The sequence below is a fragment of the Rhizoctonia solani genome, chromosome 6, assembly GCF_016906535.1.
Source record: "Rhizoctonia solani chromosome 6, complete sequence".
NCBI classification, from domain to species: domain Eukaryota; kingdom Fungi; phylum Basidiomycota; class Agaricomycetes; order Cantharellales; family Ceratobasidiaceae; genus Rhizoctonia; species Rhizoctonia solani.
In genome coordinates, this window is record NC_057375.1 from 1,426,523 (window position 1) to 1,454,385 (window position 27,863).

Sequence of the window (27,863 nt, forward strand, 5' to 3'; positions counted from 1 at the left end):
CTCACCTATAGGTTCTGTTGGCATACTATATAGCTCTTCTGAGCGAAGAGATATTATTTGAACTCGTTGGAGTATCATGCACTTGGCGGTTATTCTACGTGCACTATACAGGACCGTAAAACATTCCACCTTCACTCATGTACTTAAAGTTTTCTTCCTACCTACGAGTACTCAAACCCTGTGACGAGTACTCTCTTACGACGAAAATCTTACAGTAAGGTACGACCGGAAGTGACAGAGCAGCGGGGCCAAAACTGGAAGGGTTATTGAAAGCAAATGTCTTCTCGTAACATCTTACCCTCCCCTGAGATTACAAGAGGGCATAAAATCTGGTTAATAGGCATCTTAGCTATGTCATAGAAATTATCCTATATTTTCAAGTCTTCCGATTTACCAGCTTCTGAATGTGCTCCTTCCCACCGTTCTCCCAATCATCCCAGCATATGGCCAACATAGCAGTGTGTCGACCAGGGAGTCCAAGTGAATCATCTGACCTGAAGGGCGCACTACTTTCTCTGCCAGCTGGAAGTGGTCGCTGCCACCTGAAGTAATTTGTAAGTCATAGAACCCGACCTAACCGCGACCCACCGCCAACCTGATGATACCCTCGAATTTGGATCCAAGTCGCTCAGCGGCCTGGGGGCTGGGTATATTACTTATATGAGCTTGCCATTGCAGTTTGCGAAGACCCAGTCCCCCTTCGCTGGGTGGGTCGAGTGCTTACTGCATCAAAAGACCCACTGCATGTGTGTTTACGTGGGTGCGTTGATATTGCGGAAAGACGATGACAAATGCGACCTCGGCGGTGGACAGCTCGCGCAATCCGTTGATATAATCGAGCGTACCCATCAGGGCGCTTTTCGCTAGTTATGGCATTTGGCTATGCACTAAGGATATGAGATTACCAAACCTTTTTCGCTGTCCGTTTCGTCCTTGGGCGCGAGCCTTGTTTTATCCAGAACCACATATAGACACCTGCCAGGATCGCGTCTAAAAAAGTCCTCGCAGAATACTTCAAATTCTTCGAGTGTGTTGGGCGTGGAGAACGGCATAGCGCATAGTCTCTGGGTTAGCGATGATTGCATTGAACAAGGCGGCAGCGTGAAGATAGGGCTGTAAATCGATCATCGATATAAGATACAAATGTACAAATGCGCTACGTACGATAAAAGGGACCAGTTTCACTCGATCTGTCTCCAGAGGTTTGACAGGGAAACAAAAATTCACGTCGTAGGGCTTGCTTAGGTCAGGTAGTACAATTGGAGATTTTGGTAGAGGAGGAATATAGTTGTTGACGTAGCCTGAAGCCATAATGAGAGTGATCCTAGAGGTCTTGATAGCCAAGTAAACTCACATGTTCATTTTATACCAATTAAAATCATGACTTCATACAACGTTTCTTTAGTGCAAGCATTGCGTGACTCCGGAACCTAAGCTTACTAACGCAGTGAATAGGTACGTGTACCTAGCCGTAGCTAACATCCACAAGGCAAATAAATGAATCCTATAGTTTACGGGCCGAAATGGACCCAATTTCACAAGGATATCTATCGTAGAGACCCTAAGCTGAGAGTTGTCGTACATTGACAGGACCAAAGGAGCGCCGGGCGTTAGAGCTAATGAGAGACTGATGAGTAACCGAAATTGGATTCCAACCACCACAGTCAGCGCCTCATCCTGCTTGGATAACCTCGGGGGAGCGGCGACACTATAGATACGTTAAAACCACCTGTTGAATCCTGATATACTCACTGTCTCCCCGGCGCGATGCCTCAAAGAACACCCCCAGGGCCTGCAGGAACGAGTTGTCTGACTTGTAAACTGAGGTTAGTTTTTCGTTCGAGGACTAAACAAAATATCCAAATTTAATTCCCGTAGACACAAGCGTTGTGATAAACGTCAGCCAGAGTGTGAAAGATGTGTCAAGGGGGGATATGATTGCCTGGGATATGGTCATATTAGACGGGGGGCAGCAGGCCTCAAGTCTCGGGGATCCCTGATACAGCGCTTGAGTCCATCTATGGAACACGGCAATCCAATATCTTCCTCATCAGCTGAACTCAGTCCTGCCACTGGTCGTGACAACAGTGACTCCTCAGAGGCGCTGTTAGTAGAAGGTCGTTATAATGTACGTGCCACCTATATCTTTGGTCCAATAATCCGCTGAAATCCAATAGAGTCTAGATGGTGTAGCATCGTCATCGTCAGCTTCCATCAAAACCCCTGGTGTTTGCCACGAAGAAACGTTCAACAATAAACCCGACAAAAATTCCCTCGCCTCGACTTCCAAAGCGTGGACTTCCTGGGACCAGCCACCGGTTTCTTTACGCATCTCAACACTTGACGATTCGCACATCAACCCGTCACCCCAACAACTGTTTGCGCTCTCAACTCGAATACCAAGCGCTCGATTTGAGAACCCAAAGGTTTTCTTCCACAGTGTTACATTTGAAGATTACGTACTTGCACATGGTGAGGGACCACTTCCCGTCAATTATTTTCCAAGTATATATAATGCACGACTTAAATCCAACAGGTGAAATGATGATGGAACTTTCGTATTTCAAACCTGCCCAAGATCAATCAGACCGGCTTCGTCGAGCTATTTCAATCCGTCTAAAAACGTCAAGTTTCGCTCGCTGGGTTATGTTCTTATGTGCCAGAGTATGTGAATCTTTCGTAAACGGAGACGCAACTCAGAGCCAAATTTATAATCGCTGGATTGGAGACGTTGAACGAGCGCTAAAGGGCGCTCTGACCAAGATCTTGCTTCTCGTGAAGCGTACGACCGGTTAGGGAATTGTTTGGAGGTCAGTCAAAGGTATGATGATGATACGCATTGCACTCACTTGGCTGTCAGGTCCAACTTTTAAAAACCAAGATGGGACATAGCTCCAGCATATACAAGGTTCTCCGAACTGCCACACCCACTTTTCTACAGATGGTCTATGCTGATCCCAAGCTCTGGTCGGAGTCTCGAGATCTCACATCCATTCCTTTGGGGCAAATCGTCACCTCAACTCACCACGCGCTCTCACATTTTGCACTAACAGACTCTCTATCTGCAATGGCGTTTGGGCTACCCCAACAAGTAGAATACGATACTATTGATTATATTCCTACGAGCTGCCCGGTGCCTTTTGAGTGGGGCCACAGCACACCCGCCATATTCCAGGTGTTGCTCGCTGATATCAATGCGTGCCGCGACAAACAGCTTGGGGCCCGAACTTGGAAGGACCTCGAGCAACAACTCTTAGCCTGGGAAGCACAGTCAGACTACTATAATGCATCTTGGGAAACTTGGATGATAAGCGCGTGGTTTGCGGTGCAAGAGAGCTGGAGACTCGCACTGTTGGTCTACTTGTATATGGTAAGTTCGTTATTACAGCGTTCTTGAGTATACAATGTTGAGCTCGTCGATCTATAGGCGGTGTGCGGTAGACCATCAGATGACGGAGAAGTTCAAGTATGCACGCAACAAATATTTGAAGTAATCAGCATGGTGAAGCAACCAGTGTCTTCGAAAGTAAGCGTACCTTTATTTGTTCAATATCTGATGGTAAGCCACCCTGGTCCGAGTCGCATTTTATTATCAACGTACACGATTTAGGCCGGGATATGTGCCCAGAGTGAGAGTCAAAGAACACTCGCACGGAATCGATTGTCTACTGTTTCAGAAACAAGACTCTGGTTGATGCGTGGAAGGGATTTTGTTCCAGTGCTCGAACATTTGTGGCAGGGCGTGGCTGCCAATGGTCAACCAGTTAGATGGAGTGACTATCTTGCTTCTCGTGAAGCCGTGCTTCCAGTCGCACCTTAGGCTGGAACATTTTATCTTATTTTACACACATCCGCACCCAGGCTCTAGACAAAGCTCAACTATTTGTAGCTTACATGTTACCTTGGGTGGTAATACACATAAAGCTGTGCAATTCTTGTTATACCCCTTCAATTGAATACATTGCATTGTTATCAAACTGATTGATGGGATTACGTCTATCCCCAGAGAAGTTTCATGCCTGACTCGGGGTAACGAGTGCCAGACACTGGGTTCAGCTCAACGGCACAGTTGATGTCTGCATGGTCTTCCGCCGTGAGCGCTACTGAGGCGGCAGCTAAATTTTCCAAAGTTCTCTCCGCGCGCCTAGCATCAATAAGCCATGAGTTCCAATAAGGCAGAAACCAATCAGCCGACTCACGTGGAGCTGGGAATGGGTACAACATGCGGGCCAAGTGAACATACCCATGCTAAACAAAGTTGGGCAAGGGTCAGGTTTTTCCGGCCAGCAATTTGTTTCAGCGCATTGACTAAATTCAAGTTGTTTTCAAATGCCTGAATTATGAATCAGTATCGATTAGGAAAAAAAATAACCATTGCTAAGAATCCTTACCTCTCCTTGGAAGCGAGGGAAACGGTTCCGGAGATCACCTTTAGGCAACTCCTGCGGCACCTCTCCGGTCAGAAATCCGCTTCCCAAAGGTGAATATGCGGCTACAACAGTACCAAGCTTATGTGCTGCGGCAATTACTGTTGTATGCGTTAGATGTATGCGCACACGCTTGATCTTGGGTATCCAAAATCACCTTTACGCGTTTCCTTTTCGTATGACCAAAACGAGACTTCTATTTCAACAGCCGCAATGCTTCCGACCTTGTGGTTGACGACTTGGTGTCACTGATTCATTTGCCAGCGGATTTAATCACGCACCTTGCTAGCCCGCACCAAAGTGGCTTCTGAGCACTCAGATAAGCCGATTGACCCTATCTTCCCATATTCAACTTTTATTTCATAAGACGCATAGTTTGTAAGTATTATAAACCAATGAACGTATCAAAAACCAACCATATTTATTGAGCGTGGTCATGGTTTCCTCTATGGAAATTTCAGGGTCAATCCTTTTCTCGTTCAAATTGCCATTAGATTTGAGTGAACACGCTCATCTAATGATTTCACTAACCGGGCTGGCTGGAATAGATCTATCTTCTTGTTAGGCCCAAGTTTTTCGATGATATTATTGATGCTACGCGCGATTCCTTCCTCCCTGTGAATGAACATGATCAGTCAGAGACGTGTGGATACCAGCTTCAATGGGTTTCAACTTGCGAGCAATCAGGTGCATAGCCATGTTGATCCATATTTAGTGCGCCCTGTTTAAATAGCTTGATGTTGGCGTAACACCATATCAGGCCCTTTGGTTAGCTCACTTTGACAGACAAGAAAGTCCGCTCGGCATGCTCGGGATACTTCGTGAAGAATCTGTTCAGGAGTTCTAAATTGGTGGTTACATGGGGCGGTACTCCATAAAACTCTCCTAAAGAAAGGATCTTTCAAATCTGAAGTGACATGCTTGGCGTATGGATGGCACATACCACTGTTCAAAAACACTTTTGCGTTCGAGGGGGCAGCATTAATTCCCGCAATGATTGATTCGAAGCATTGGTCATCGGAAAGCGGCTCTGGCTTTGTTGTCATCTACATCTAGTGGTTTAGATACAAGGGAGCCTACGGGACAAACACACGAACCCACCGACATGAGGCCATGACCGATTTTGACGACCGGAACCCCGGCAATAGTAGCAATCTGTGCCATGGGAATTTATTAATCAGTTATGATGAATGTGGTGGTTGGATCGGTAAGTGAGTGATGGGGTGAAGGAAAATCTTTCTTATATGCAACAAAGTGTGGAGGTTACTAACTGTTTATATGCAGCAAGGTGTGGAGGTGGAGGTAGCTTACGACCTGCCTGCCGGAAAACTCAGAGGAGTCATGATCGTAACGCGTCACTGTGCCAACGATCTATGTATGAGAGATGCCCTGATGTAATATAACCTATAAAAGCTATACGAAAATGATGCCGAAATGATGGGAGGCAAGTATACGGTCTATCTTACAGCGCTCTCACCGGATAAGGAAGATGGTGCGAACAAACTGCGCTTAGAAATCAGATTCATCCAAGAAAAAAGATTTGCCAGATATGAGCACCCATATCATACCAACTGGCTTCCCAACAACTGGTGAGACTAATACAAAGTATCCAGTTCATTACTTGCACACACACATAATATCTGATTAACGTGTAAGTGTATCGATTTTACGGAAAGTTTTTTTTTTTCAAATGGATGCCGATTCATTGCCGAGAAGGCAGAAGAACGCGTGTGCGAGTGTAGTCATTGACCGATCAAATGCAATGCGATTGGTGCTTCACGATCAATTTGATATGGGCTGCTTTGACTTGTCTGTTTTATTACCTCCCAAATGTTGGCCGATTTTCTTGCACTCGTAGTTTATTGAGTAAGGGGTTAAAACTAGGCTAATATTAGTTCGTTCAACTACCTACTTTAAATATTCAAAACTCCTTGACCTGTATGCATAAGCTATTTGATGCGCGGATAATGTTTTTTTTCCTCCTTGCATTCATGAGCTCACAAGAGTCAAATGTGAGAGGTGGATTGAACCTGCCCTATACTCTTGATATGTCTAAAAAACTTAAGCGTTGAATGTTTAAGATACCTCTGTAATATATGTGACCAAACATTATCCTCTTTACGGCGACTACTTTTGCCCAGATTTCAGAAACTCAACATGAATGTTGTCATCGAGAAGAATACATTGTACGAGAGGGGGCGGTAGGCGCAAAGTCGATCTGCATAACAACCTGCAGCTTGATGCTTCCATAAATCAGCACCAAAACATATCGATCAATCTTCAGCTGATGCAAAATAATCACGCGGGATGCTCAGATGCCCATTGTTGTGCTTCCCAGTGCACCCAAGTCCCAGGGTACCATGGTGTTATTCAAGGCTTCTGGAGCCTACGCATCACCCCATTGTGTAACCGCGTGCGTTCCATATTCTCAAGATTTCGCTCAAGACTTTGCTGAAAACGAATGTATGCTCTTAGTGCTTCGCCTTCACGCTACACAAGAAATAGTAAGATTTGGCTATTCACTTTGCCTCTAAACAAATGAGTGGCTACAGTCAAACTCAACAAACTCCAAGCCACGCAGGACAAAACATATAAACCGGAGACTCGGAGATCTATACAAGTAATCAATCTAATTCGTCAAGCGAATACTTGGCTCCCCTAACTTTAAGTTCGATTACTCTACTGATTTCGGCTAATACCGCTTCATTTTTTGTAGGTGCGTATTTATAGGGACTGGAATTGGGCCACACCTCGCTTGAGTACATATAGAAAGAGCGCAAGGAGTCCGGAAGGTGAGTAAAATTTCCGATTGGATAACTCAACTCGGAACCTTCTTTTACCCGCCCATACACACTAATGATATGGATGCCATTGGGGGAAGACACGTATATACCATGACTTGGGGCACAAGAGTACTTTTCCTTTAGGCTGTAAGCTTGTTTTAAATCCTGATCGCTAAACCACTGAGCAATCAACTCGAACTAACCTCCATGTTCTTGACTTAGGAAGCCTTGTTATCTTCTGGGCTGCTCCTGCGAGGGCATTCCAATCGACCATCTTGAGAATCATTACATCACCCGTTCGGTCCACCGCAATATTTGGCCTGAAGAGTGTGAGAGTATATTCTAAAAACAAAAGGATAGTATCATGAAAAGCTCTTTGTGATGTCTTTATTTCTCAACATACCAGATCCCGCCAAGGAACTTGTAGTAAAACTAAATACGAAGTTGTCCCTAAGTATCTTATACGTTTGATTATAAGGAAAAGGTTCAGCTCGCGAGTACCAGCCTGCAGGGGAGTACGATGGTAAGGAGTACTGTGACATTGGAGGAATAAAGTGCTTGAAACGTTCGCACGTGGTGGGCGTAAGGCACCAGGTTGATTTATATTCAAAGGAGGTCTGGATAGCCTCGAGCTCGGAAGATCCAGATTTGATGGTCCACGGTACCGAAAGTAGGAATATACTTTCCAAAAAGTCATGTGACCAAGACTTCCTGCTTTGACAAACGTACTTGGGATTACAAAAAGTACATTACGCAGACTTACACATAAACTGTTCGCGCATCCTTATGATACTTCTTGGGTATATTGAATTTCGATACTTTGATAATAGGTGATAAATACAAGATGCCCACTGGCGACCTCTCAGCTTAACTGAGACAAATATGCGTGTATACATAGGTGTATGATCGACTTGAGACGGTTTTAAAGAAAGACAGGATATTGTGTCGTGTCGTAATTCAAAATTTTACCACCCACAAACTTTAGGCGCTGACTAGAGGGTGTACCCAAAGTCAAGCCAAAAACCAAGCATCCCGCCAAAGTTATATCACACGTACATTCACATCACAACCATGTTTCTCCGCCAATCAAATTTACCTACGTAACTATATTGTGGTACGCAACGATGCATGATGAATCGTAATTCAGCAGCAGTCAAATAGAACGAAGAAAAGAAAACTCAAAGGCGGTCGCGCGTGACAGGTGTTGCTCGACAAGTACAGGTACGCGTATGTACAGCAAGCTTTTCGGTGATTTACTCTGGCCGACGTCTCAAATTCGGCAGCCGTGAGAGTGAACGAGCGGCATGGTAAACCCGCCCTGGGTTCGGAATCATTACTGGCTATCGCACCAAGCGAATGTCGGAACCTGGGTAAAGTATCCGACAACGCTATAAAGACAGGGAACCTCCGATACGAGGTGAAACAATCGGAGGCTTTGTCCAGACTCATCGCCTTTTATGTGTCGGGTTGAAAGTGCGGGTACCTTGTGAAATCTTTCCCCGCGTCGGTCGGAGAGCCGTGGGCAAAGTGTTACGCTTGGTAGTGTTGGCAGCTGGTCACATCAAAGAATGTGCCTGATTACGCACTGGACAATGATATTGTGTAGATGCAGTGTTGCCGCAACAACTCAGTTGGTCGTATGAATAACTACAATATCCCAAGAGCACCTACATTTATAACAGTCGCCAGCATCCCTACGTCATTTGAATTCTCGATATCAAGGCGATGCCAAGTTGTCCGTGCTCGCAGGATCAATGGCGATCCTGCCCGGGCACGCAACTTCTAGTGCCATGATCAGCACGGAAGAAGCACGTAATTTTCATAATCACGACACGTGGATCTACGCCGATAACTGTCGGGCGTTGGCGACCGGGCACCCGGTCGCATAATGCGGGTCTAGATACCTTGATTAAGTAGTTCTCTTACGAGTTTACAGGGCATATGGCAGAGTTCAAGCGACAACAGTGTCATTCGATCAATGTGTCCAGTTGATTGATGAACACGTACGCATTTCTTTTAGTTGGGGTATTGCTTTTTGGGCGGTTGCTATGCTGAACTGATCGCGTCGCCAGTTAAGCCAAGGGTTGTTAAATCAGGGTATTGTACAGCAAATGGGCTGAGTCACTTGTGGTCACGCCGAGTTTTGTTCGTCGAACAAGACTCTGGTTCGTCTCCAAAAGCCAATTTATCACAGGTTATAGCCATATTCCATTTTAGAAGGGTTACCCTGGAAATTTCCTATGTGGTGTGCTTGTTCAATAGGCTTCTAAGAGGATTCAGCCTCTGCTTCCATACAGTCGAACATTATCGTCCTCCAAGTAAGTTATATGAAAGCTCGGTTGGTTCGGAATGGAGTGGGAAAAAGGCTGGGCAGGATAGCACGCTAGATGTAGTATGAGACATGAGACAATAAAAGTCACAGATGTTCCTGAAGTAATTGGCAATTGGGACAGGCGCCTATACACTATAATAAATTGGCTGATCTGGAACGCCATATAGTTATTTTCCCTCCCCTCTCTTCGTCTACGCACTTGCTCCGGACTTTGTGTCCTCCACCCTCTTTTCAGATACTTTCATTCCTTAGTAAAGATGCACTTCAGTTTCTCTTCGTTGCTTACCCTCGCGGTTGCTGCCACTGCCGTTGTTGCACAGCCCTCGAAACGAGACGCCCGCAAACTCAATCCTTCCAAGGAAGTCGTCCACGATGTCAAATGGGACGAACTCTCGCCTTCCTCAACAGAAGTCATCACCAACGCAAAGCGATTCGCGGCAGGTCTGCCTCCCCTCCCTAGGAAGCGCAATCCCAACCGCAGTGTGCACAATCGTGTTGGTATGCATACATTGTTAATGTTACATTCTTCGTCAAGCTGATTGGATCATAGCTCACGCTAGGGGTACGCGAGTGATAACTGCTCCTCGCTCTGAGACATCGCCTTCCCCTCCTAACTCGTATGTACATCTCAGTTCACAAAAGAGTCTAACTAACACATTTGCATACAGCCTCAACTGTAACATTTTGGTCAAGAACGTTGCCACTGGGGAAAGCCTTGGTTACGTCTCCCCGGCCTGGAATGACTTCGCAGAATACGGTCCTCTCCAGAACTCACAGGACGGTGCACTTGAAGTCAAAACAAGCTACTCCGGCGACTCTCCTAAGCAGCTTGATCTTGTTGCTCTCAATGGCAAGAGTGCTGCTCATCCCTTTGTGGGTGCATGTAAGTGTCGTTTGTTTCGCTTTTCACGCTATTCTAAAGGGCGTTGTAGCTGCCGGATATGGATCAAGTGACGAGAACATTTCCAGCAACAGCTCCAAGTAAGTTGAGCTGCGAGGAACATTCAATCGTTTGCTGACCCAGGCTTTTTATCCAGCTACCTCATTCTTACCGGTAATACTCAGACTCCTCCGGGATCGAGACCAAGCTACGAAGCCAGCAACTCATTCAGTGAGACGACGTCATCCCGGTTGCTTCAGAAAGCGCAATCTGGTCGTACGACTCTACAAGCAGAGAGTTCACAGCTCACTGGGTCAACACTGATGACTCCTCGGTCTCGGCATATATCCTTTGGTCCAATCAGGAAAACAACTGTGAGCATTTCGTTGCGACTATAGAGGTCGGCCATTAAGGTCTCGGATTGTTACTAGCTTTGTTCACTTTGACTGGGAATGCAACCATCTTCAAGGAAACTTACGGTGTCGAAGATAGCCCCATAGTCGTGAGTTTTGTGCGTCTGTATTAAGGCACTCTTGTTAACTTTATGCCAGAGCTTCACTTGCGTGCCACCTGTTGCTCCCCCAGTGTAAACGGGCCTTATCTCACCACGGGGAGATTTTTTTATATAGATTTTTTTACTTGTTCATGTGTTCATTTTACGCACATAACTTGTGGTCGTATCTTTTGCTTATTGTGTCAGATCGATTAATAAGACTAGGACAATTAACATATGTTTAGTTGTGATCACTTTACAAGTGTAAAATTGAATTGGTTTGATTCTCATCTAGTTTCGCCTGCGTCACAGATGCGCGTGATGTCTCAGTCATACAGTCCGCGAATATTGATGCGGTATATCATGATCATGGCATGTTAGGAATGCTGGTTGCTTTTTCAGTTTGGGGTTGGAAACGCATAATATCAATGCTGTCTGGTGATTGTTCATAGCCTGGTAAATAAAAATGTCGAACATTTGGGCAACTCGTAGATATACAATACTTATATGCACATACATGACATGGGACTTCCATAGCGCACCCAACAGAGCACTCAGCATCGAACCTCTCGTACAATTTGTTTGTAAGTTCATGAGGGTAGTTCCCGCACGCTGTCGGCTAATTGAAAATCTCGGAACCGACCGTATAAAGGGTGAACCCACGTGTCGGAACAGGGATCGTTCTGCATTATACTGAGGCCAATCACATGGCATAACTACAAGGCAGGGTTGTATGGATTTATATCCGGTTTGGTCGTATCAAGCATCCACATTTCTGACCTTTGTTCGACCACGTTGTCATACTTGCCGTACCAGCCTTCTATTGCTTCCTGGAGTCAATACATGCACAGTATGCCCAGAAATCAACCAACGGTTGTGTTCGTAGCTATAGGTGATGTAATCAATGTAAACGAGTTCCTTAAACTTGCATGACTGTAAATAAGCACATGCATGTATTTTTTTATAACCGAGAGAATCCGACTTTTATGAAAATCTAGCTTGGTTTCCGAGAGTGATGATGAGCTATATAATCAACGAGACGGTGTATTCTACTTGATGCGTCCCATAGCATCAGGATTTGTCCCCGCGAGCTACGACTTATCCTTTTACAGGCACAAGTGCGTCTAAATGCGAGCAACATGTAGTCAGTGAACTTGTACCAGACTTGTAGTGTGATTGTATTTGTAGTAGATACGACACTGGGTGCCCTCTGGCCCACATGGACGTAAAGTAGAGGGTGACAGCAATTTGTTCGGAAATGTAACTAGTATCCCTAAGCCAATGGACAGCCCATCATGTGTCTGAGATCCTGTCACAAATGATGATACTAGTCCCTAGTGAGTTAGCACAGACCAGATGGTTGGCCGGTACAGATTTGTCGGTACTAACGAAACTGGTAGTATGTCGGTGTCTTCATTCTAACTCAACATATTATTCATTAGACTCCCAGGTTGTTTGCATGCATCATATCTGGGGAGCTTGCCACGTTCCGGGGGACTTTTTAGGCTTTATATCCTTTCATTATGAGCCCATAACTTACTACTACGCACAAGCCCAAACCCGAGCCGCTGGACACAGATGTTTACTTGCACAGTTCCAATCGACAAAGGGCCCAACATAACTTAGGTGCTGAAAGAGTAAACGACAATATCGAAATGTTTCTGGTTATTTCTTAGCCACAAGAAGCCTATTCTCAAACTTACAATTATTTGGTTTGATTACAGTTGTTTGTTTCACATCGAGTTATCGGGAAAGTATATATGTCATTCATTTGGATTCAAAACACCTATTTTTATTATGCACATTATGGACTGGTCATGGGTATCTATCATATGGCCTCATTCGTAACTCTCATCACATCTCGCCTCATGCCTCCTATAAGGATAAGGCAACATTTAGCAAGTGGGTCCTCATTTAATTGAAACCAAATTCGTTACGAACCCCCCCCCCATGCCATGGATCTCCATTTGACAGCCAACCAAACAGCTTCGAGTCTAATCTGCGTTTGAGAGCTAGTCATGCTTCGGTCCTTGTCGCGATTGGCCAAGGGGATGACTCGATGTTGTTGAGCAACGGCCAGGGAGACCGATCATCTGTATTGCAAATTCATCAGGAGCTTGTATAAAGTTAGTGCACTCTGGTGGCGCCAACAGCACAATTTGAACAATGCCACCTCGTACTCGATCTGCGTATGTGGCCTTTCATATCAGCCTGGATTTTACTGAGATACTGCTGCAATATTTTAGGGCACGTACTACTTCTGTGACGACTCGTGCATCACTTGGCCGAATTCAATCAGCTCAGAAACCTCAAGGTTCGTAAGATGGGGGTTCCCACTTCTGTGGCAGACTGATAAATCTTCAGCCTATAAGTTTACAAGGCTGCTCTTCAATCCGGGAAAAAACGTAACTACCATCTGATTACCCTGTGGTTGGTTTTGGTCTCACTCACATTCCGATCCCGCCAGCGAAACATGCTCCCAAACCAAAACTGTGACCAGGGCAAGCCCAAAAGTAACAGTACAAGTAGAGCAGAAGAAGAAAAATGGGCCAGCACGTAGAGGGCTCGATACTCGGGTCCTGAATGTGATCCAAAAGGCAATCAAGCACCGGATATCAGATTGTTGGTAAACCTACCGGTGGGAAGTCCTAATTGAAGTACAGGCTCACTAGCAATTTGGAATGGCTTAATGCTAAAATCCCTGGTAGATCGCTCGATATGTCCACCCACTTGACCTCATTATGCTTCCCGGGTTAATAAATTCCTCCGTGAACTATTTATGGATAAGCGTTCAGCGTTGATTTGGCGTTCGGCCAGGGAGAACCATTTGGGCCTGCCAACGTGTCCTGACGAAGTATCCGAGCCACAGTATGCTGCCATGCTGTTCACGAAGAGGTGTTCTGTGAGTAAAATTAATATCTCAGATGATGGATATAGGATTATATTCCATGTGCCTTTTTCAGACGTGCGGAGGCTACGCGCCCCGTGAAATGAACCCCATTTTGGTTGATTCGATTGTGTGGGAACTGCTGGTTAGAAGAGTAAGCGAAAAGATTCATTATTATTTACTATGTGTATCTGATAGGACCCATTTAGACTATCGATGTCAATCGAGTGACGGATTCATCATTACTATCAGTAATAGAGGTATGCTATCCGCTGCTGATCAAAGTGCCGAGACTGATATTGGATGCAGGCCCCATTCCAGGCCAGAGTTATAATGGAGGTCGTGGTGCCTCTACAGCGAAGCCAGGGAGGTGAAAGCCAAACTCAATGAGCTGAACAAAGCTGGAGACGATGAAGCACTGCGAAAATGGAGGAGCGAACGACATAGCCTAGTTGAAGCAAAAAGGCGGGTACGTACATAAGCAGGTGTCTAATTTGCCGAAGCTTAGGGTTATCATTCTGGCACAGAGCGCAGAGCCGCTCTCCACATGGCTTAGGAATAGGGATCGGGAGCAAGCAAAGAATCGGGATAGCCTAAAAGCCTTGCGTCCCCTCGGCGACGATCCCCTTCCTTCTGACGCCAAAGAACCCCATCATGACAATTCATACATAGAAGACAACAACAATGCTTATCCTTACCCAGACGATCCAGACGATCCAGACAATCCAGACGACGCTGAGGGAGTGCTTGTGGAGGAACCGCTGATCCGTGTCCCACCGGATGATGCTGAGGGGCCTCCCAAGCCTCCTGGCAATGATGGAGGAGCCGGCATGCCTCTATTTGATGCTCACCCAACGCTACAGAACATTTACTTGCGCACTTGGGCTCAGTACGCGTTCAACCACGCAACACAAGACTCCGTTCAATCGATACTGGAGTCCCACAAATTGGCCCTTATGGCCAATGCACAATACCTCCCTCAGCCGCTTGTCGAAGAGATTCAACAAATGCCTCTTACTCTACGGTCGCTCGAGCGCCGGCTTGGAATGGACCACTCGGAACTAATCAGAATCTATCCTGTGTGCCCCGAGCCACATGCGGCAGACGATACACCATGGAGCAACTTTACCAGCTCCCAATCCCCAGTGCACTCGGAACGTTGGAGAACGATGCCTTGGTATTCTATACACGGAGCGCTTACTTGCCGACGGTACTATCAAGCGTAGCCCCTCTAAATCATTTCCTTACATTCCTCTCCCTGCTGCTCTCGGTCGTCTATTGCCCCGGTATGTCCGAGCTTTGTCAACATTGGCGTAACACAACGATCCCAACAATGAGCCAACTGAGAACCAACAAGGCCTCGGGATCCTGTGGAGTGGTTCGACAACATGCCAGTCAACCAACGATTTTTGGACATCAGCGAGGGCTGGGGTTGGCGGGCGCATGCAACAGGACTCACCCGACAATTTATTAATGGCGAGTACGTGGATTTGCCCGCCGGAGATTTCCTTTATCTCTTGCGCGCTTACCTTTGCCTTACACTTAATGCCAATGGGTGAGTGCTTAACTTAAGGCTGTCTTTTCATTTAACATATATGCGCAGATACCAGGCAAACAAAGGCAATTACACTGCCGGTGGAAGTTATACTTCCAACGGAGTGTATATTGTTATCAATAATCTTCCGTATTTCGAACGGAATTTATTCGAAAACACAATCCTTGCGATGGTATCCCTGGACCAACGGAGCCTAAGGACTACGCGTTCGACCAAATGATGGAGCCTCTTATTGACGATTTAATTTCTCTGTCTAACGGCATGTCTAGTGATTAATTCTCACTTATATACTAAAGCTATACAGGCATTGAGTTGCCGGTGCACAATGCTGAGACGGGGAAATTCAAGACCGACGCGTTTACGCAAACTTATCCGTCCTTGTGGTCGATTGGATCGCGCGCATCAAGTGTATAGGTCATGTCGGCGCTACTTCCGAAGAAAACCACTGCCCGTATTGCAAGCTACGGGCCTGTTTGCTGTTGACCGAGCAAGGCTATGACCATGAAGGTGAGTGTGTAATTATATATTCAAATTTGACTTAATTATTGGGTTCCATAGTTTATGATCTTTGCGAGCCTCACGAGCATTTACAGCATAAGCACCGCTGGCTCCGTGCGGAATGGCACGAACGCAATGACATCCGTAATGAGACTGGTACAACATTTACCAAACTAGACCGGCTCTCCGGTTTCTATGCGTTCAATAATGCGCCCATCGATGTAATGCATTTGGTGGATCTTGGGCTTACCAAGGCTATTGAAAGTAAGTACATATACAAGCAAGGGATGCTCCGAAAACGTTTTCATTGGCAGCCTGCTGGTGAGACACCCAAGGCTCGCTACAATGCGTTTATCACGCGGACAATCTTCCCTCATTATTGTAGTCAGCTCCCTACCCATGTAGGTTTCCATATATTCAACATATATATCACTAACATACATTAAAGGCCCAAGGGCTGAAGGGACGCGTCAAGGCCAAACAGCGGCGCCTCTTGCGCCTTATCATGGTTGGCTTGTACTTTGAGGCTTGGCACGTTGGTGACTCGATCCCAGATGGCAATATCCCTTGTGGAAGTGAGAGATCAAGCACTACAAGGCTCAGAAGGTCAATGCCAAGGCCTTCCGTAGACGTTGAAACCACGTCAACAACTTGAATGAAGGCGGACTCGACGAGGTTCTCCCTTGGCAAGAATTTATGCCATCACGAAACCCTTGCGACTGGTTTGCAAACTTATTAAGATTTGTATTGGGGCGACGCTCCTGACTCGACACCGAATCACTCAAGAGGAGGTTGAACAGGGTCGCCAGTTGCTTGAACAGGTTGGCACGGTGTTCACTGATATGAACATCAATCTCACTCCAAGCTTCCACGCCATCACACATTTGCCCGACCACCTCTACAAGTATGGAAGTGTTTACAATACTACCAACCGATTTGAGCGTGCAAACCGAATGCTTATCAACGTCAACAAGAACAGGCACGGGGGCGGAGAAATTGAAGCAACAATGGCAAAGGGATTTATGCGTCGCGTTGAGTGTTACCGCTATGTAAGTCCCCCTCCAACTCTTATTCAGTTTACTAATACCTATTCAGATTAACAAATTACAATCAATTGAGGGGCCAACGGACGATGATATAGCAACAACAAAACTTTTGTTACAAGGCATGAGAGACGCCCCGGAACACGAAGTTCAGCGTGGCAGGCTTGATGCAATTCTGGCTGGAGACGCCCGATTTCTTGAACAAGGTAAATTCACGCATTTTTTTTATCTTGTGTGCACATAATAAATTGTTAAATTTATGTAGAGCACATTTGGTTGGCAACTGCCCCTGCCAAAGTTAACTTCAGAGATCACAAGCATCAAGCATATTATAATTATGGTGAGTATTGCAATAACCATTGTCCTATAGGTCTACACAACGTCCACTTTTACGGATATGGCGCGCCGCCACCAGAAGGAATTCAAGTTCAACTTCATCCCAGCCGATCTACTCTTGCCTACCCTCACTTCCGTCGGTACGGGGTCCGGTACGGCTCGGCAAACCATACGCGAGGGTTTGGTTCACGCTATGGTTATATTGATGACCAAACACCTGTTATCGTTCAGGGTATTTATGAGTCAACAGTGACCGTTCTGGGCGAGCAGTACAAATTTCTGGCTGTTATGATTCAGAAATTTGTTGCTCCGGCAGAACCGCCTGCCTTCCCGTGGAACCATTGGTACGTGTTTTCTGCCTCTAAGCTATTTACATGGTAATTGTAAAATCTAGGGATCATATTCTTGGGATCGGTGCATGGGTGTACCAAGAACTCCAGCCAGTGGAAGCAGTGCCAGCAAGTGCATTACTGGCCTTTTTGCGCTTTCCAATATTGAGATGTCATACGGGCACTGTCCTAGACGTCTGTAAGGACGTCGAGGGTGCGGGCGCTTGTGGCCGTGTGACTAATACAGTAAACCGCTTAGGGCGGCGACGAAGTACCCTACGACGACGAACTAACTAACTACGATGACCACGCGCTGTAAGGCGGCAGCGAGCTACGTATGTACAGCGAGAACGACGCTTAAGGCGTGTAACCAAGTATCTTACTGGGCTGTAAGGCCCTCGTACAATGTAGGATGCGACAAGAGGTAATCGACCTGGGTGTTACCATGGTCGGTTGGCCTCCTTATATATTACAGAGAGCAACTAATTACAAATACAGAATATGCAAATCCTAATCCAATAAGAACCCCGTTCCGCAGTTGGCCTTACTCATGCATACGTGTCACTGACGTGTCATAGTGATGTCATCAGGTGGAGGTGGCTACGTGTGCTGAGGTAAGCGCGGATGGGGACGTGGCTCGGCGCTTAGCGTATGATATAAGCGCCGAAGTCACGTGATTGAAAATGTCGTCCGTTCGTCTTTGTTTAAATTTGAGAAAATGGGGATTAATTCCCTGGTATCAAGTGTGTCTACGACAGGCACTATTGGCTTACATTTTCAATGATAACAGTAAGTCCTTTTTATGCATATCTTGCTATCTAATCCTCGCAAACAGACAAGGCCCGACAATTTGAGGGACGAAGACAACATGGGCGTTGATGACTAAGAGAGTGTAACAGTAACTGGTGTACGTTTTTACTCCTTTTACACAATGATAAACGTTTGATATATAAGGCTTGTTACAGGTAGTTTAATTTAAAGCCACAATCATCCAGTTCCATTTAATTGAGCATATAGTAGCCGAACAGGTCATTGAGAACTGGACGCGCACACGGTAATGCAGGAAAATATGCCGAGAAATGACAGGTGAGAAGAATAAATAGGGCGCAGTGCACCAACAGCAGGAGATCAATGAGGAAAGACAATAAATAATACAGGTTGGAGACTGAGTTCATATTAGTGCATAAAAACAATAGGAGAATACGCACATAATAGGTGAGCTACGCACCCCGGAAAACAACTTTAACTTTCTTGACTTGTTGGGCGCGGCGCTTGCAAGGAAGTCGCAATGGATCAAGCCCAGGATTCCCATCGCCGTTGCCATTAACATTAACATTGCCGCTGCTACTTGCCACGCTTGATTTGCGCGCTTTGGTTGCCCAGGGTCTGGTGTTTGATGGTTGATTTGGCCCGGGTATATTTGGCTGCGCAGTCAGGCTGTATTGCGCGGCGGCGGCTTCTTGTTCATGAAGCTCTGGCGGTGGAGGCATACCGTTCAAGGGATACAAGCGACCACTTGTCTCACCTTGAAGAGCAGGGTCTAAAATATAAAGATAAGTGTTTTACCTGACGCATAAATATTCAGCTTACCAATTGGAATATGGGCTTGAGTACCTCCGTTCCTGCCGGGCTGTCCATATAGATATCCAGGCTGAAAACCTGGTTGGTACCCTATCGGCAATACGTTGTGTGGCATATATGCAGCCCCGCCTAACTGACCGTAGTGCGGGAACGCAGGCTGGGAAAATGTTGGTGCTTTTGGAGCCGCAGAGGCTACATCGGTGCCAAACCCCATTGACGCACCGGTGTGCATTGCTGTACCCCATGACTGACCAGACCCGGGGGCATGACTGGGGGCGACTAACAAAGCTGTAGGCACATCCAAAGGGGGCTGACACACTGCATTTCCAGGGGGATGGCATATGTTGGCAGCAAGAAGAGTAGGTGTCGTAACTGGGGCCGCTTCAATGACCCGGCTCTGCGTAGCTAACGTAATAGAGGGAACAGGGGTATCGGCTGGAGCGTTGGACCTGGAAGGCAAGGGGGAAGGCAAGGGGGATGGCAATGGCAATGGCGATGGCAATGGCAAAGGGGACAGATACTCCCGTGGTTGAGGTGTGTACCGATCAATAAATTTGTCGAATTTTTCTTCTTGGGGATTTCGTCTAGGTCCGAGTCGATTCGCTTAGCCGATTGTTTGCATGCTTTTGGGTTTGTGCGTTCCCATTCCTTGTCAACAGCCCAAGCCGGTATCTTCCCTTTCTTGAGCTTAGGTACGTCGTTATTGACCTTATTGAAATCCCGGCGCGTGACCTTTTGATTTCCGCATTGTTTCTTGTTGTCTTTGTATGCGATATCAAGCGCCCCCAAAAATTGGACAAGCTGAGCAAAGGTTAGTGTTCGTAACTCAAACCCTAAATAGTTACTTGTTACTAACCTTTGCGACTCGGTACTCGGGTTCCTGAACAACACGGCGGCTCTGATCGTCCGGGTCTGAATATTCGGACGATTGAAAACCGGGATCGCCGGTAAATTTGAATCCCCCGACTTCAAGTCCCGATCCTTTGAGCGCTGCCATGCGACTTTTAGCTTTCTGCCACGAGCGTAAGTATAATTACTCAATGGAAAAAGCTTGGTACTCACCGCATCCTTCCGGGATTGACGTCTGTTCAACATCCTGCGTTTATCCGACCACTCCCGCCCTTTGCCTGCATCTCCCTGGTACTTCTTCCAAACACGAAGCATCGTCGCATAGACCCCATTTTTAACGACAACTCTCCATTCGGCATCGGTCACAGACTCCAAGTACTCGACGTCGGAAGGGTCCCAGCGGCTCTGGTCGCGTATCACATCTATGGCGCTCGTCCCCCATTTTTCCCACTCTTTGTCGAACCCACGATCAAAATGCGGGACAAGAATCCCGTTAACAAACCAGACAGCCTTGCCAGCGTCGTCGAACTTTGCTACGAGCTCGCCGGCATCATTTGCTTGATTTAAGGCGCATAAATCGAGCATGGATTTGAGGGCGTGGCTCTATTGTAACAGTAAGTCCTTATTCTAAAACTAGCTGATAAACTTACAGATATAACCATTTGCTGGTGTCGCTCAAATCCGGCGTCTTTCTCAGCCGACGACTTTGCGCGTTTCTGGCTCCTGGAAGTATTGGCGCAGGAGGATGCATGGGATAACTCGGAACTTCTGATTTTGGCTGAAATAGGACCTATAAAGCTATGTAAGCGGCTGAATCCTGTGTTAGTACTGACAAGTCTTATACCTTTTCGCCTTCGAGGAGAACCCAACACTTCGTCGCCTCCTTCCTTGTCGTCCGAGTTTGAGTCCGCCTCCGAACCACCCTCGCCTCCGCCTTCGTCCTCGCTCTCGTCATTTCTCTGCGAACTCTCTGTGTCTTTGGCGGAGTTCGTGCCCACGACCTTGCTAAACACCGGTCTACTCGTTGTAACTAGCATACATGGTAAGCAAAACACGAAATATAATCACATTAGATACTTACTACTCCCCTCCGTCGGAGAATCCGAGTCTTCGACATCGGCATCGCATATACCTCGTAGGTTGTGCCTTGGCGCGGAAGCTACGATCTTTAGGTAAGCAAAGTAGTCGGTACTTGTGTGCGACTCACCAGGCTCCAAGTCTAGGACTCGAACGTTCTTCTTGAACACAAACAAGCTCCTTCGCGTACCATTCTTGCGCCCAGTACCTGGCGTTGGGTAAGCAAAGGATGGGGGGACATCTTGGGACCGGGTAAGCCTCGATTCATGCGCATACATTTGTACTTACGTCTCCCTAACCCCAATGCTGAACTTGATTCTCGGTCAATGCTTGCGCGCCCAGGGTCGCGCAAACGCACTCGCGAAGTCGACGGTGATCTAGAGGCCAACCTTCGGGGGGCGCTAGGTGGTAGCACGGGGTCTTTGGATATAGATGCCCTTTCAGACATCGCGACGTAACAAGTGTACTGAGGAATCCCGAGGTTGATGGTAGTAGGTGTTTGGGTGAGTACCCTGAAATTTGCAGCTTCTGACGCACTGACCAGCATACCAAACAACGCGCACACGTCCCCCCTTCTGGGAGAGGGTGGGCGCATCCTATTTAGGTGTTGAAGAGTAATGGATTGAAATGTAACGATGAAACAATTATGTATGTAATCAAATAAATATATTCCATTTATCCCAAAGAAACGAAAGGCCCAAAGTGTATATATACATCGGGCACAGGCATCGCAGAGATATTGTCCAGCAATGGACCAGCATTTGTATCCCGACAATCGACAAATGCTGGACAGCCTGGTCTATTACTGTACCGAACGCGACAAAAAAGTCCAGTTCATGCCTCGACAAAGGCTGGACACGTGCCGTCCAAGTCCCGTGCCCGCCGCACACCCTTTGTCGAAAAGGGGGTGAAGTCCTGTGTGCTCCCAAACCAAAACCTGTGACCAGGGCAAGCCCAAAAGTAACAGTACAAGTAGAGCAGAAGAAGAAAAATGGGCCAGCACGTAAGAGGGCTCGATACTCGGGTCCTGAATGTGATCCAAAAGGCAATCAAGCACCGGATATCAGATTGTTGGTAAACCTACCGGTGGAAGTCCTAATTGAAGTACAGGCTCACTAGCAATTTGGAATGGCTTAATGCTAAAATCCCTGGTAGATCGCTCGATATGTCCACCCACTTGACCTCATTATGCTCTCCCGGGTTAATAAATTCCTCCGTGAACTATTTATGGATAAGCGTTCAGCGTTGATTTGGCGTTCGGCCAGGGAGAACCATTTGGGCCTGCCAACGTGTCCTGACGAAGTATCCGAGCCACAGTATGCTGCCATGCTGTTCACGAAGAGGTGTTCTGTGAGTAAATTAATATCTCAGATGGATATAGGATTATATTCCATGTGCCTTTTTCAGACGTGCGGAGGCTACGCGCCCCGTGAAATGAACCCCATTTTGTTGATTCGATTGTGTGGGAACTGCTGGTTAGAAGAGTAAGCGAAAAGATTCATTATTATTTACTATGTGTATCTGATAGGACCCATTTAGACTAGTCGATGTCAATCGAGTGACGGATTCATCATTACTATCAGTAATAGGAGGTATGCTATCCGCTGCTGATCAAAGTGCCGAGACTGATATTGGATGCAGGCCCCATTCCAGGCCAGAGTTATAAATGGAGGTCGTGGTGCCTCTACAGCGAAGCCAGGGAGGTGAAAGCCAAACTCAATGAGCTGAACAAAGCTGGAGACGATGAAGCACTGCGAAAATGGAGGAGCGAACGACATAGCCTAGTTGAAGCAAAAAGGCGGGTACGTACATAAGCAGGTGTCTAATTTGCCCGAAGCTTACGGGTTATATCATTCTGGCACAGAGCGCAGAGCCGCTCTCCACATGGCTTAGGAATAGGGATCGGGAGCGAGCAAAGAATCGGGATAGCCTAAAAGCCTTGCGTCAGAATGAGTAAGTACGAAAACATGATTGGGTTATAGAGACTGATAGAGTTGAATTGGTTATAGAATTGAATCACGCCTAATCGAAATTGGGTGGGAAAAAGGTGATCTTGTGTGTTATGATGGCTGGAGGCGCAAGCAGTGGAAATCCATGGTGCATACCACGAAGAGAGTCACCGATAAAGGCAAGCTACTTGTCGTTTCAAGAACAAACCATGGGCATTTACTGAATAAAGCGTAGTTTGGGACAATCTTTTGCCACGCCTTCTGGGACATCTAGAAATTAATCGTAACCAACGGCTTGAGAGGGAGCAGAAGCAGCGTCGGTCAGCGCGTCTCCATGCAATACACCGTTGGATTTCAGAAGTGAGAGCCGTACTCCCGGTATATGCTCGAGCAATACCTCATGATGGAGATTGCTTAGCGATCAAGGGAAATTTTTCTGTACTTGGTATGGTACCTTTGTGTCTCGTCGCTGTCTTTCCTTTACTAATGCACAGTTTATTTTCTGTTTTCAGAAAATCATGCATCATTGCATCAGGCCTTCCTAGGGCCTCAGAAGTTTACACATGGCCAGAATGCACACCGCTCATTGAGAATGATATGCTCCACGAACAATTCTTGAACGAGTTTGAAGCGAAGAAAACCGGTTTACAGCAATTGATCGGAGAGTGGAGGCATAGACTTGAAACACAGCTAATCGCGGCATTACCCAAAGGAACTCTGCGACCGACTTTGGAATCTTCGCCTTTCACTATGACCATCCATACTACTGAGATCGTTCAGCCAGTAGATGTCCTTCCGGGGGATATACGCAAGCTTCTCCGAGCGGATGCCATTTTCACTACATCGCATATTCATGATCATTCTCAAGTACACTGGTATCCCCATAGCTTCGACCATTTCGCAGGCGATATAACTAAAATGATTTTTTATGATCATGCCTGCAACATTTCACGAGCACTTTTAAGTGTCCTAGGTATTCCCGACGCTACTTACTTGCATGTCAAAGCAATGGGGAAGGCTTTCCGATGCGGAAGGTGTCCCCAGGCAACAGCTCCTAACTATGACTGGATGGACATGGTGAGTGGTTTCATCACTATGAGATATAAAAACAAACTCGTCGGTTAAACTTAGGTTTGCCATTATCTGGAATCAATCCGACTGTGGGCGTCTAACGCTAGGCAACGTCAAGTCCGGTCTGCCAAGGACTTTGTATACATCTGCACACACGACATTGATGCAAATAACTCGTCCCGTCCACTTGTATGGATACCAGCCCAAGATGATCTTCCCACTCAACCCGCTCTCTTTTCTTGGAGCTGGTCCAAGTGTATGCCGTGTCAAAGAGTCGGTCTTGGCACCAGAATCCCTACCCAAGCTATCGTGGAACATGTACGCTATGTGTAAGTCCCTGCTCTATACATCTGCCCTCGTTTCTAACCTCGTCGCGAATAGGCACTTAATTGAGGAGCCGGAATTAGGCATTCACTACCAACATTAGCTGCGAGATTATGGACTTCTTTCTTATCATCCAACCGCGAATATACTATTATTCAACTTTGGATACTCACAACGACGGCCTGGTTGAATTCCTTGTCGATGGCTGAAGCAATGAAGTGCGACCACCAACTCAGTACCTCCTACATTTTGGTTTCCGGTATCCTAAATGCATACTCCATATGGTTGAAATTTCGGTTAAATATATTGATTTCAAAGCGATTGACACACATCGATAAAGCCATTCGATTAGGAAAAGTACATCACTGGGATGTAGTCCGTAACACCCACAGAAGCTGGTGTTGGTTACGACATGGGTGTATTTTCGAATATTTTGGCTGCTTCCCTTTCTCCTAAAACCTCCACAATATCCATGTCAAATGTTCGTCTTTGCCGCGGAAAAAGCATTGCCCGGCCCCCATGCAGTAAAAGATCTCTGTTCGTTGATTATGCGCAAATTAACCTATGAACGAATTCTAACGCTTGCCTTACGAGCCTAATCTCCGCCCGAAGAATCGGTGCAAGACTCTCTGGTGCATGTTCAAGTGCAAATGTCAGTGCCCTCCCTGCGGCCACCCAAGGAATCTAAGAAAAAGACCATATGTTGTAACATTCTGAAACTTGAAACCTAACTAGTGAGGACTCACACAAACAATTGTATCAAGTAGGCTCAGATCAAAAGACGTAGTCATCAATCCAGTAGTGTACCGCAAGATCGCTCTAGATGCCGAAAGCATTTTGTTAGCAGATTCGCAGCCAGGATCTTGCCAGTTGGCTAGACCCATGTTGACCCTTGCGGTCGCCCTTTTGACGAGTTAGCATCATAGGGATGACCCCAGCGAACTAAATGACTTGCCAAAATGGTGCTATATATGCGATGAACGAGTTGGAGATAGCTGATACCGAAGGCTGATTTGAAAGGTCGACCCGTTTTCTAATGGATTGTCTTGGAAGCCAACGTCAGCTTGAGTGCGGTAGTGTTCACAGATATTCACCTTAATAAAGTTATCATCAGCTCCAAGTCCCTCATATCCTGCGAGTTTTGTGCATCTTCAATGCTTTGAAAATCCGGTAACCGGCGACATTCAAACACGTGCGCCTACATCCAAGTTAGTGATGGTCATCGTTCTGAGAAAGCAAAGGCCATGATACCCGAGATAATAGGATTGCACCTGGAGTATGTAAAACATTGCCATTTTTAATGCATGAGACCAACTCACATTTTACATACATTGTAAAATCATCCTGATTGCTGTAGTGATTCGAAAACAAATCCTTGGACAGGATGGTCTGTCGCTCTTGGCCATCATCAAACTGAATACCCTCCGGTAAGGTGCATAAACCACACAAGTCTAAGGTACTCACACCAGATTCAAATGCTTCTAACGTTCCTGGTAGCGTTTGATAGACATCCTCATCACTAATATCAAAAACTATCAAACAGATTTGGAAATACTTTCAAGTACACAAGCATAATACTTACCCCAAGGGCTTGAGAATAAATGGTACCTTTCTAAACAATATGCGAGCCAAAATATGTTCCGTCTGAGCTCGACGTCCGTCTCCGTGTTCGGTGGCCCAACAAGTACCTTTTCACGGATTTTGTTTGGCAATGGGTTCTGAAGAGAGTCAGCAAAGTTCAGTCCGAGGGCGACGCAAAGTCTCATTGCGAAGCTGCTCATACTCCAAAATTCGAACCATCGAGCACATCTTGAATCGAATCGTTCCAACAACTGAATCTCAAAATGTAAATAACAAAAACTCACGAGAACGCCCACCAGGCACCAATGACAGAGGCTGGGGAATGGGATGAGGTCACGGGCCATATGAGATCCCCAATTGACGGTACGCACATTGTATCACACCAAGTAGGTTTCTGCCCTCTCTTGCGGCTACTCGACACTGATATTGGCATAGAATTATATGTTGTTCTTCAAAGCTTAGATTTCGTCCCCGATCTACTAGTGTCTGACCCAGAAAGATGTCGTCAGCGTGTAAGTTGGGTGGCGGGGTAGTTTCGACCAGTGGCGAGTAAATTGCAGCTGCAGTACAGATGGCGTGAAGAAGAGGTATGAAAGGAAAAAATGGCGAGGCAGGGTTAGCCAAAAGCTGAACCATAAGAGTTGGCCGGTGAATAGCACGCCGCGCGTTCGGGTAGCAAGTAAAAAATATGTCGACAAGATGAAGCAGCAAGGGTTTAGGAGGTAGTTCTAACGGCCATTCGTCAATAGTGAGTGGGAGGTTGTCAATGAATATCGCGGAATTAAGAGCAGGATGTTCCGCCGCGAGAGTGTCCTCTGGTTGATTTGGATCATATGAATAGATTTCACCATCGTTGACTGAAAGCGAATGGCGCCTAGGCATAGGTATGTCACTGTTGAGTGACTCAGAATTTCCTATCAATCGTAACTGCCTCTCTAGCTCCTCTTGTACAGTACTTGTTAAGGTCGTCCTTATTATAAACAAATTAAGTACATACCAACGCGAGCCTCCATTCCCCGCAAAGTGTGTTGAGAAGGAATCTCGCTGGGTCGAGGAATGACGTTCGAAGCTCCATAGGTACAGGTCGGTGGTATGTGTTTTAGGTGCGGGTTGGTTCGAATCACTCTGTTATGGCTTCGAAGGCAACTTAAACATGGTTGCTCTAGGTTACTGGCCACGAGCGGAATCAGTATGCTCAGCGTATATCACAAAGAGACAAAGGGAGGTTGATTTAGAATACCCACCATTTCTGCTCATAGTCAATGTGTGTGTCCAAGGTCAGATGGGCGATAAAGAATGGCGAATAATATAGCCTACCACTCTACACGGGTGGGTCAATTACACCCCGAAAATTAGGTTTGGCTTACCTACTTTCGCCTTTTACATTGGTTACATGCCTAAATCACCGTAAAAAAAAAGAACTCGTATGGATATAATACTGAATGTGAATCATTGCCCACCTCGGTCCTCGGGAATATCAACGTTTCGGCAGAATTGTCACTCATGTTAATGATGGTATGGTGAGAGATCCCAATAACGGGCACGCAGAGAATGGGAGACGCGAATTGAGAAGCAATGCTACTCTGACGTTCTGGTCGCAGACTTCCTCCAACCCTGTTCGGCTGCAACTCCCAGCGTTGTAGTGCTATAGTAATAGGCCCGGGGGACTGAGTTGCCTACGTATCCTGTTATAGAGGTAAATAAAAGTTTAATCAAAGTTGGAATTTATCGAAGGCGTTGAGATAATCAGAGCTCTGGCATTTACCGTGGTTTAACTTCAGACGTACCACAGCGCCACAATCGGCCCGAACTCGTTATTTGGTTGAGTGTGCTAATAGGAAAGAAAACAAATTATTCTTTTGCAAATT

General features: G+C 46.3%; 8 protein-coding genes across 8 annotated transcripts; 4 read left to right on the forward strand and 4 right to left on the reverse strand.

Moving 5' to 3' along the window:
• Nucleotides 1–1,014: 1,014 nt before the first annotated feature.
• RhiXN_05882 (uncharacterized protein) lies at nt 1,015–1,311 on the reverse strand (the record flags this gene model as incomplete). Its single annotated transcript, XM_043325698.1, has 2 exons — nt 1,015–1,113; nt 1,165–1,311. The coding sequence occupies 2 exons, from the start codon at nt 1,309–1,311 to the stop codon at nt 1,015–1,017; spliced, it is 246 nt and encodes an 81-aa protein (XP_043181130.1).
• Nucleotides 1,312–2,020: 709 nt separating this feature from the next.
• Nucleotides 2,021–3,820, forward strand: RhiXN_05883 (Fungal specific transcription factor domain; the record flags this gene model as incomplete). Its single annotated transcript, XM_043325699.1, has 6 exons — nt 2,021–2,128; nt 2,178–2,472; nt 2,749–2,810; nt 2,861–3,370; nt 3,428–3,559; nt 3,611–3,820. 6 exons carry the CDS (start codon nt 2,021–2,023, stop codon nt 3,818–3,820), a joined length of 1,317 nt encoding a protein of 438 aa, XP_043181131.1.
• A 176-nt stretch (nt 3,821–3,996) lies between these two features.
• Nucleotides 3,997–5,591, reverse strand: RhiXN_05884 (aldo/keto reductase family protein; the record flags this gene model as incomplete). Its single annotated transcript, XM_043325700.1, has 10 exons — nt 3,997–4,144; nt 4,200–4,333; nt 4,392–4,528; nt 4,585–4,651; nt 4,709–4,779; nt 4,844–4,896; nt 4,959–5,042; nt 5,216–5,312; nt 5,371–5,473; nt 5,529–5,591. The coding sequence occupies 10 exons, from the start codon at nt 5,589–5,591 to the stop codon at nt 3,997–3,999; spliced, it is 957 nt and encodes a 318-aa protein (XP_043181132.1).
• Nucleotides 5,592–9,799: 4,208 nt separating this feature from the next.
• RhiXN_05885 (uncharacterized protein) lies at nt 9,800–11,012 on the forward strand (the record flags this gene model as incomplete). Its single annotated transcript, XM_043325701.1, has 8 exons — nt 9,800–10,040; nt 10,093–10,159; nt 10,211–10,425; nt 10,475–10,523; nt 10,580–10,653; nt 10,683–10,796; nt 10,854–10,924; nt 10,974–11,012. The coding sequence occupies 8 exons, from the start codon at nt 9,800–9,802 to the stop codon at nt 11,010–11,012; spliced, it is 870 nt and encodes a 289-aa protein (XP_043181133.1).
• A 2,069-nt stretch (nt 11,013–13,081) lies between these two features.
• Nucleotides 13,082–17,882, forward strand: RhiXN_05886 (Transposase family Tnp2 protein; the record flags this gene model as incomplete). Its single annotated transcript, XM_043325702.1, has 22 exons — nt 13,082–13,104; nt 13,162–13,229; nt 13,288–13,345; nt 13,383–13,541; nt 13,588–13,619; nt 13,711–13,817; nt 13,879–13,956; nt 14,012–14,062; nt 14,112–14,172; nt 14,204–14,271; nt 14,330–14,960; nt 15,029–15,088; nt 15,662–15,765; nt 15,819–15,864; nt 15,916–16,256; nt 16,304–16,430; nt 16,642–16,904; nt 16,951–17,104; nt 17,164–17,238; nt 17,269–17,578; nt 17,629–17,758; nt 17,823–17,882. The coding sequence occupies 22 exons, from the start codon at nt 13,082–13,084 to the stop codon at nt 17,880–17,882; spliced, it is 3,006 nt and encodes a 1,001-aa protein (XP_043181134.1).
• A 901-nt stretch (nt 17,883–18,783) lies between these two features.
• RhiXN_05887 (uncharacterized protein) lies at nt 18,784–21,518 on the reverse strand (the record flags this gene model as incomplete). The annotated part of the gene is made up of 11 exons (XM_043325703.1): nt 18,784–19,103; nt 19,154–19,234; nt 19,283–19,579; nt 19,687–19,945; nt 20,001–20,156; nt 20,207–20,596; nt 20,644–20,783; nt 20,838–21,023; nt 21,075–21,152; nt 21,201–21,311; nt 21,359–21,518. The coding sequence occupies 11 exons, from the start codon at nt 21,516–21,518 to the stop codon at nt 18,784–18,786; spliced, it is 2,178 nt and encodes a 725-aa protein (XP_043181135.1).
• A 986-nt stretch (nt 21,519–22,504) lies between these two features.
• On the forward strand, nt 22,505–24,517 carry RhiXN_05888 (uncharacterized protein; the record flags this gene model as incomplete). Its single annotated transcript, XM_043325704.1, has 7 exons — nt 22,505–22,554; nt 22,610–22,662; nt 22,712–22,872; nt 22,935–23,023; nt 23,532–24,096; nt 24,151–24,419; nt 24,472–24,517. The coding sequence occupies 7 exons, from the start codon at nt 22,505–22,507 to the stop codon at nt 24,515–24,517; spliced, it is 1,233 nt and encodes a 410-aa protein (XP_043181136.1).
• A 1,116-nt stretch (nt 24,518–25,633) lies between these two features.
• RhiXN_05889 (Fungal specific transcription factor domain) lies at nt 25,634–26,877 on the reverse strand (the record flags this gene model as incomplete). The annotated part of the gene is made up of 7 exons (XM_043325705.1): nt 25,634–25,685; nt 25,745–25,827; nt 25,879–25,946; nt 25,997–26,132; nt 26,198–26,246; nt 26,280–26,310; nt 26,367–26,877. 7 exons carry the CDS (start codon nt 26,875–26,877, stop codon nt 25,634–25,636), a joined length of 930 nt encoding a protein of 309 aa, XP_043181137.1.
• Nucleotides 26,878–27,863: the final 986 nt, after the last annotated feature.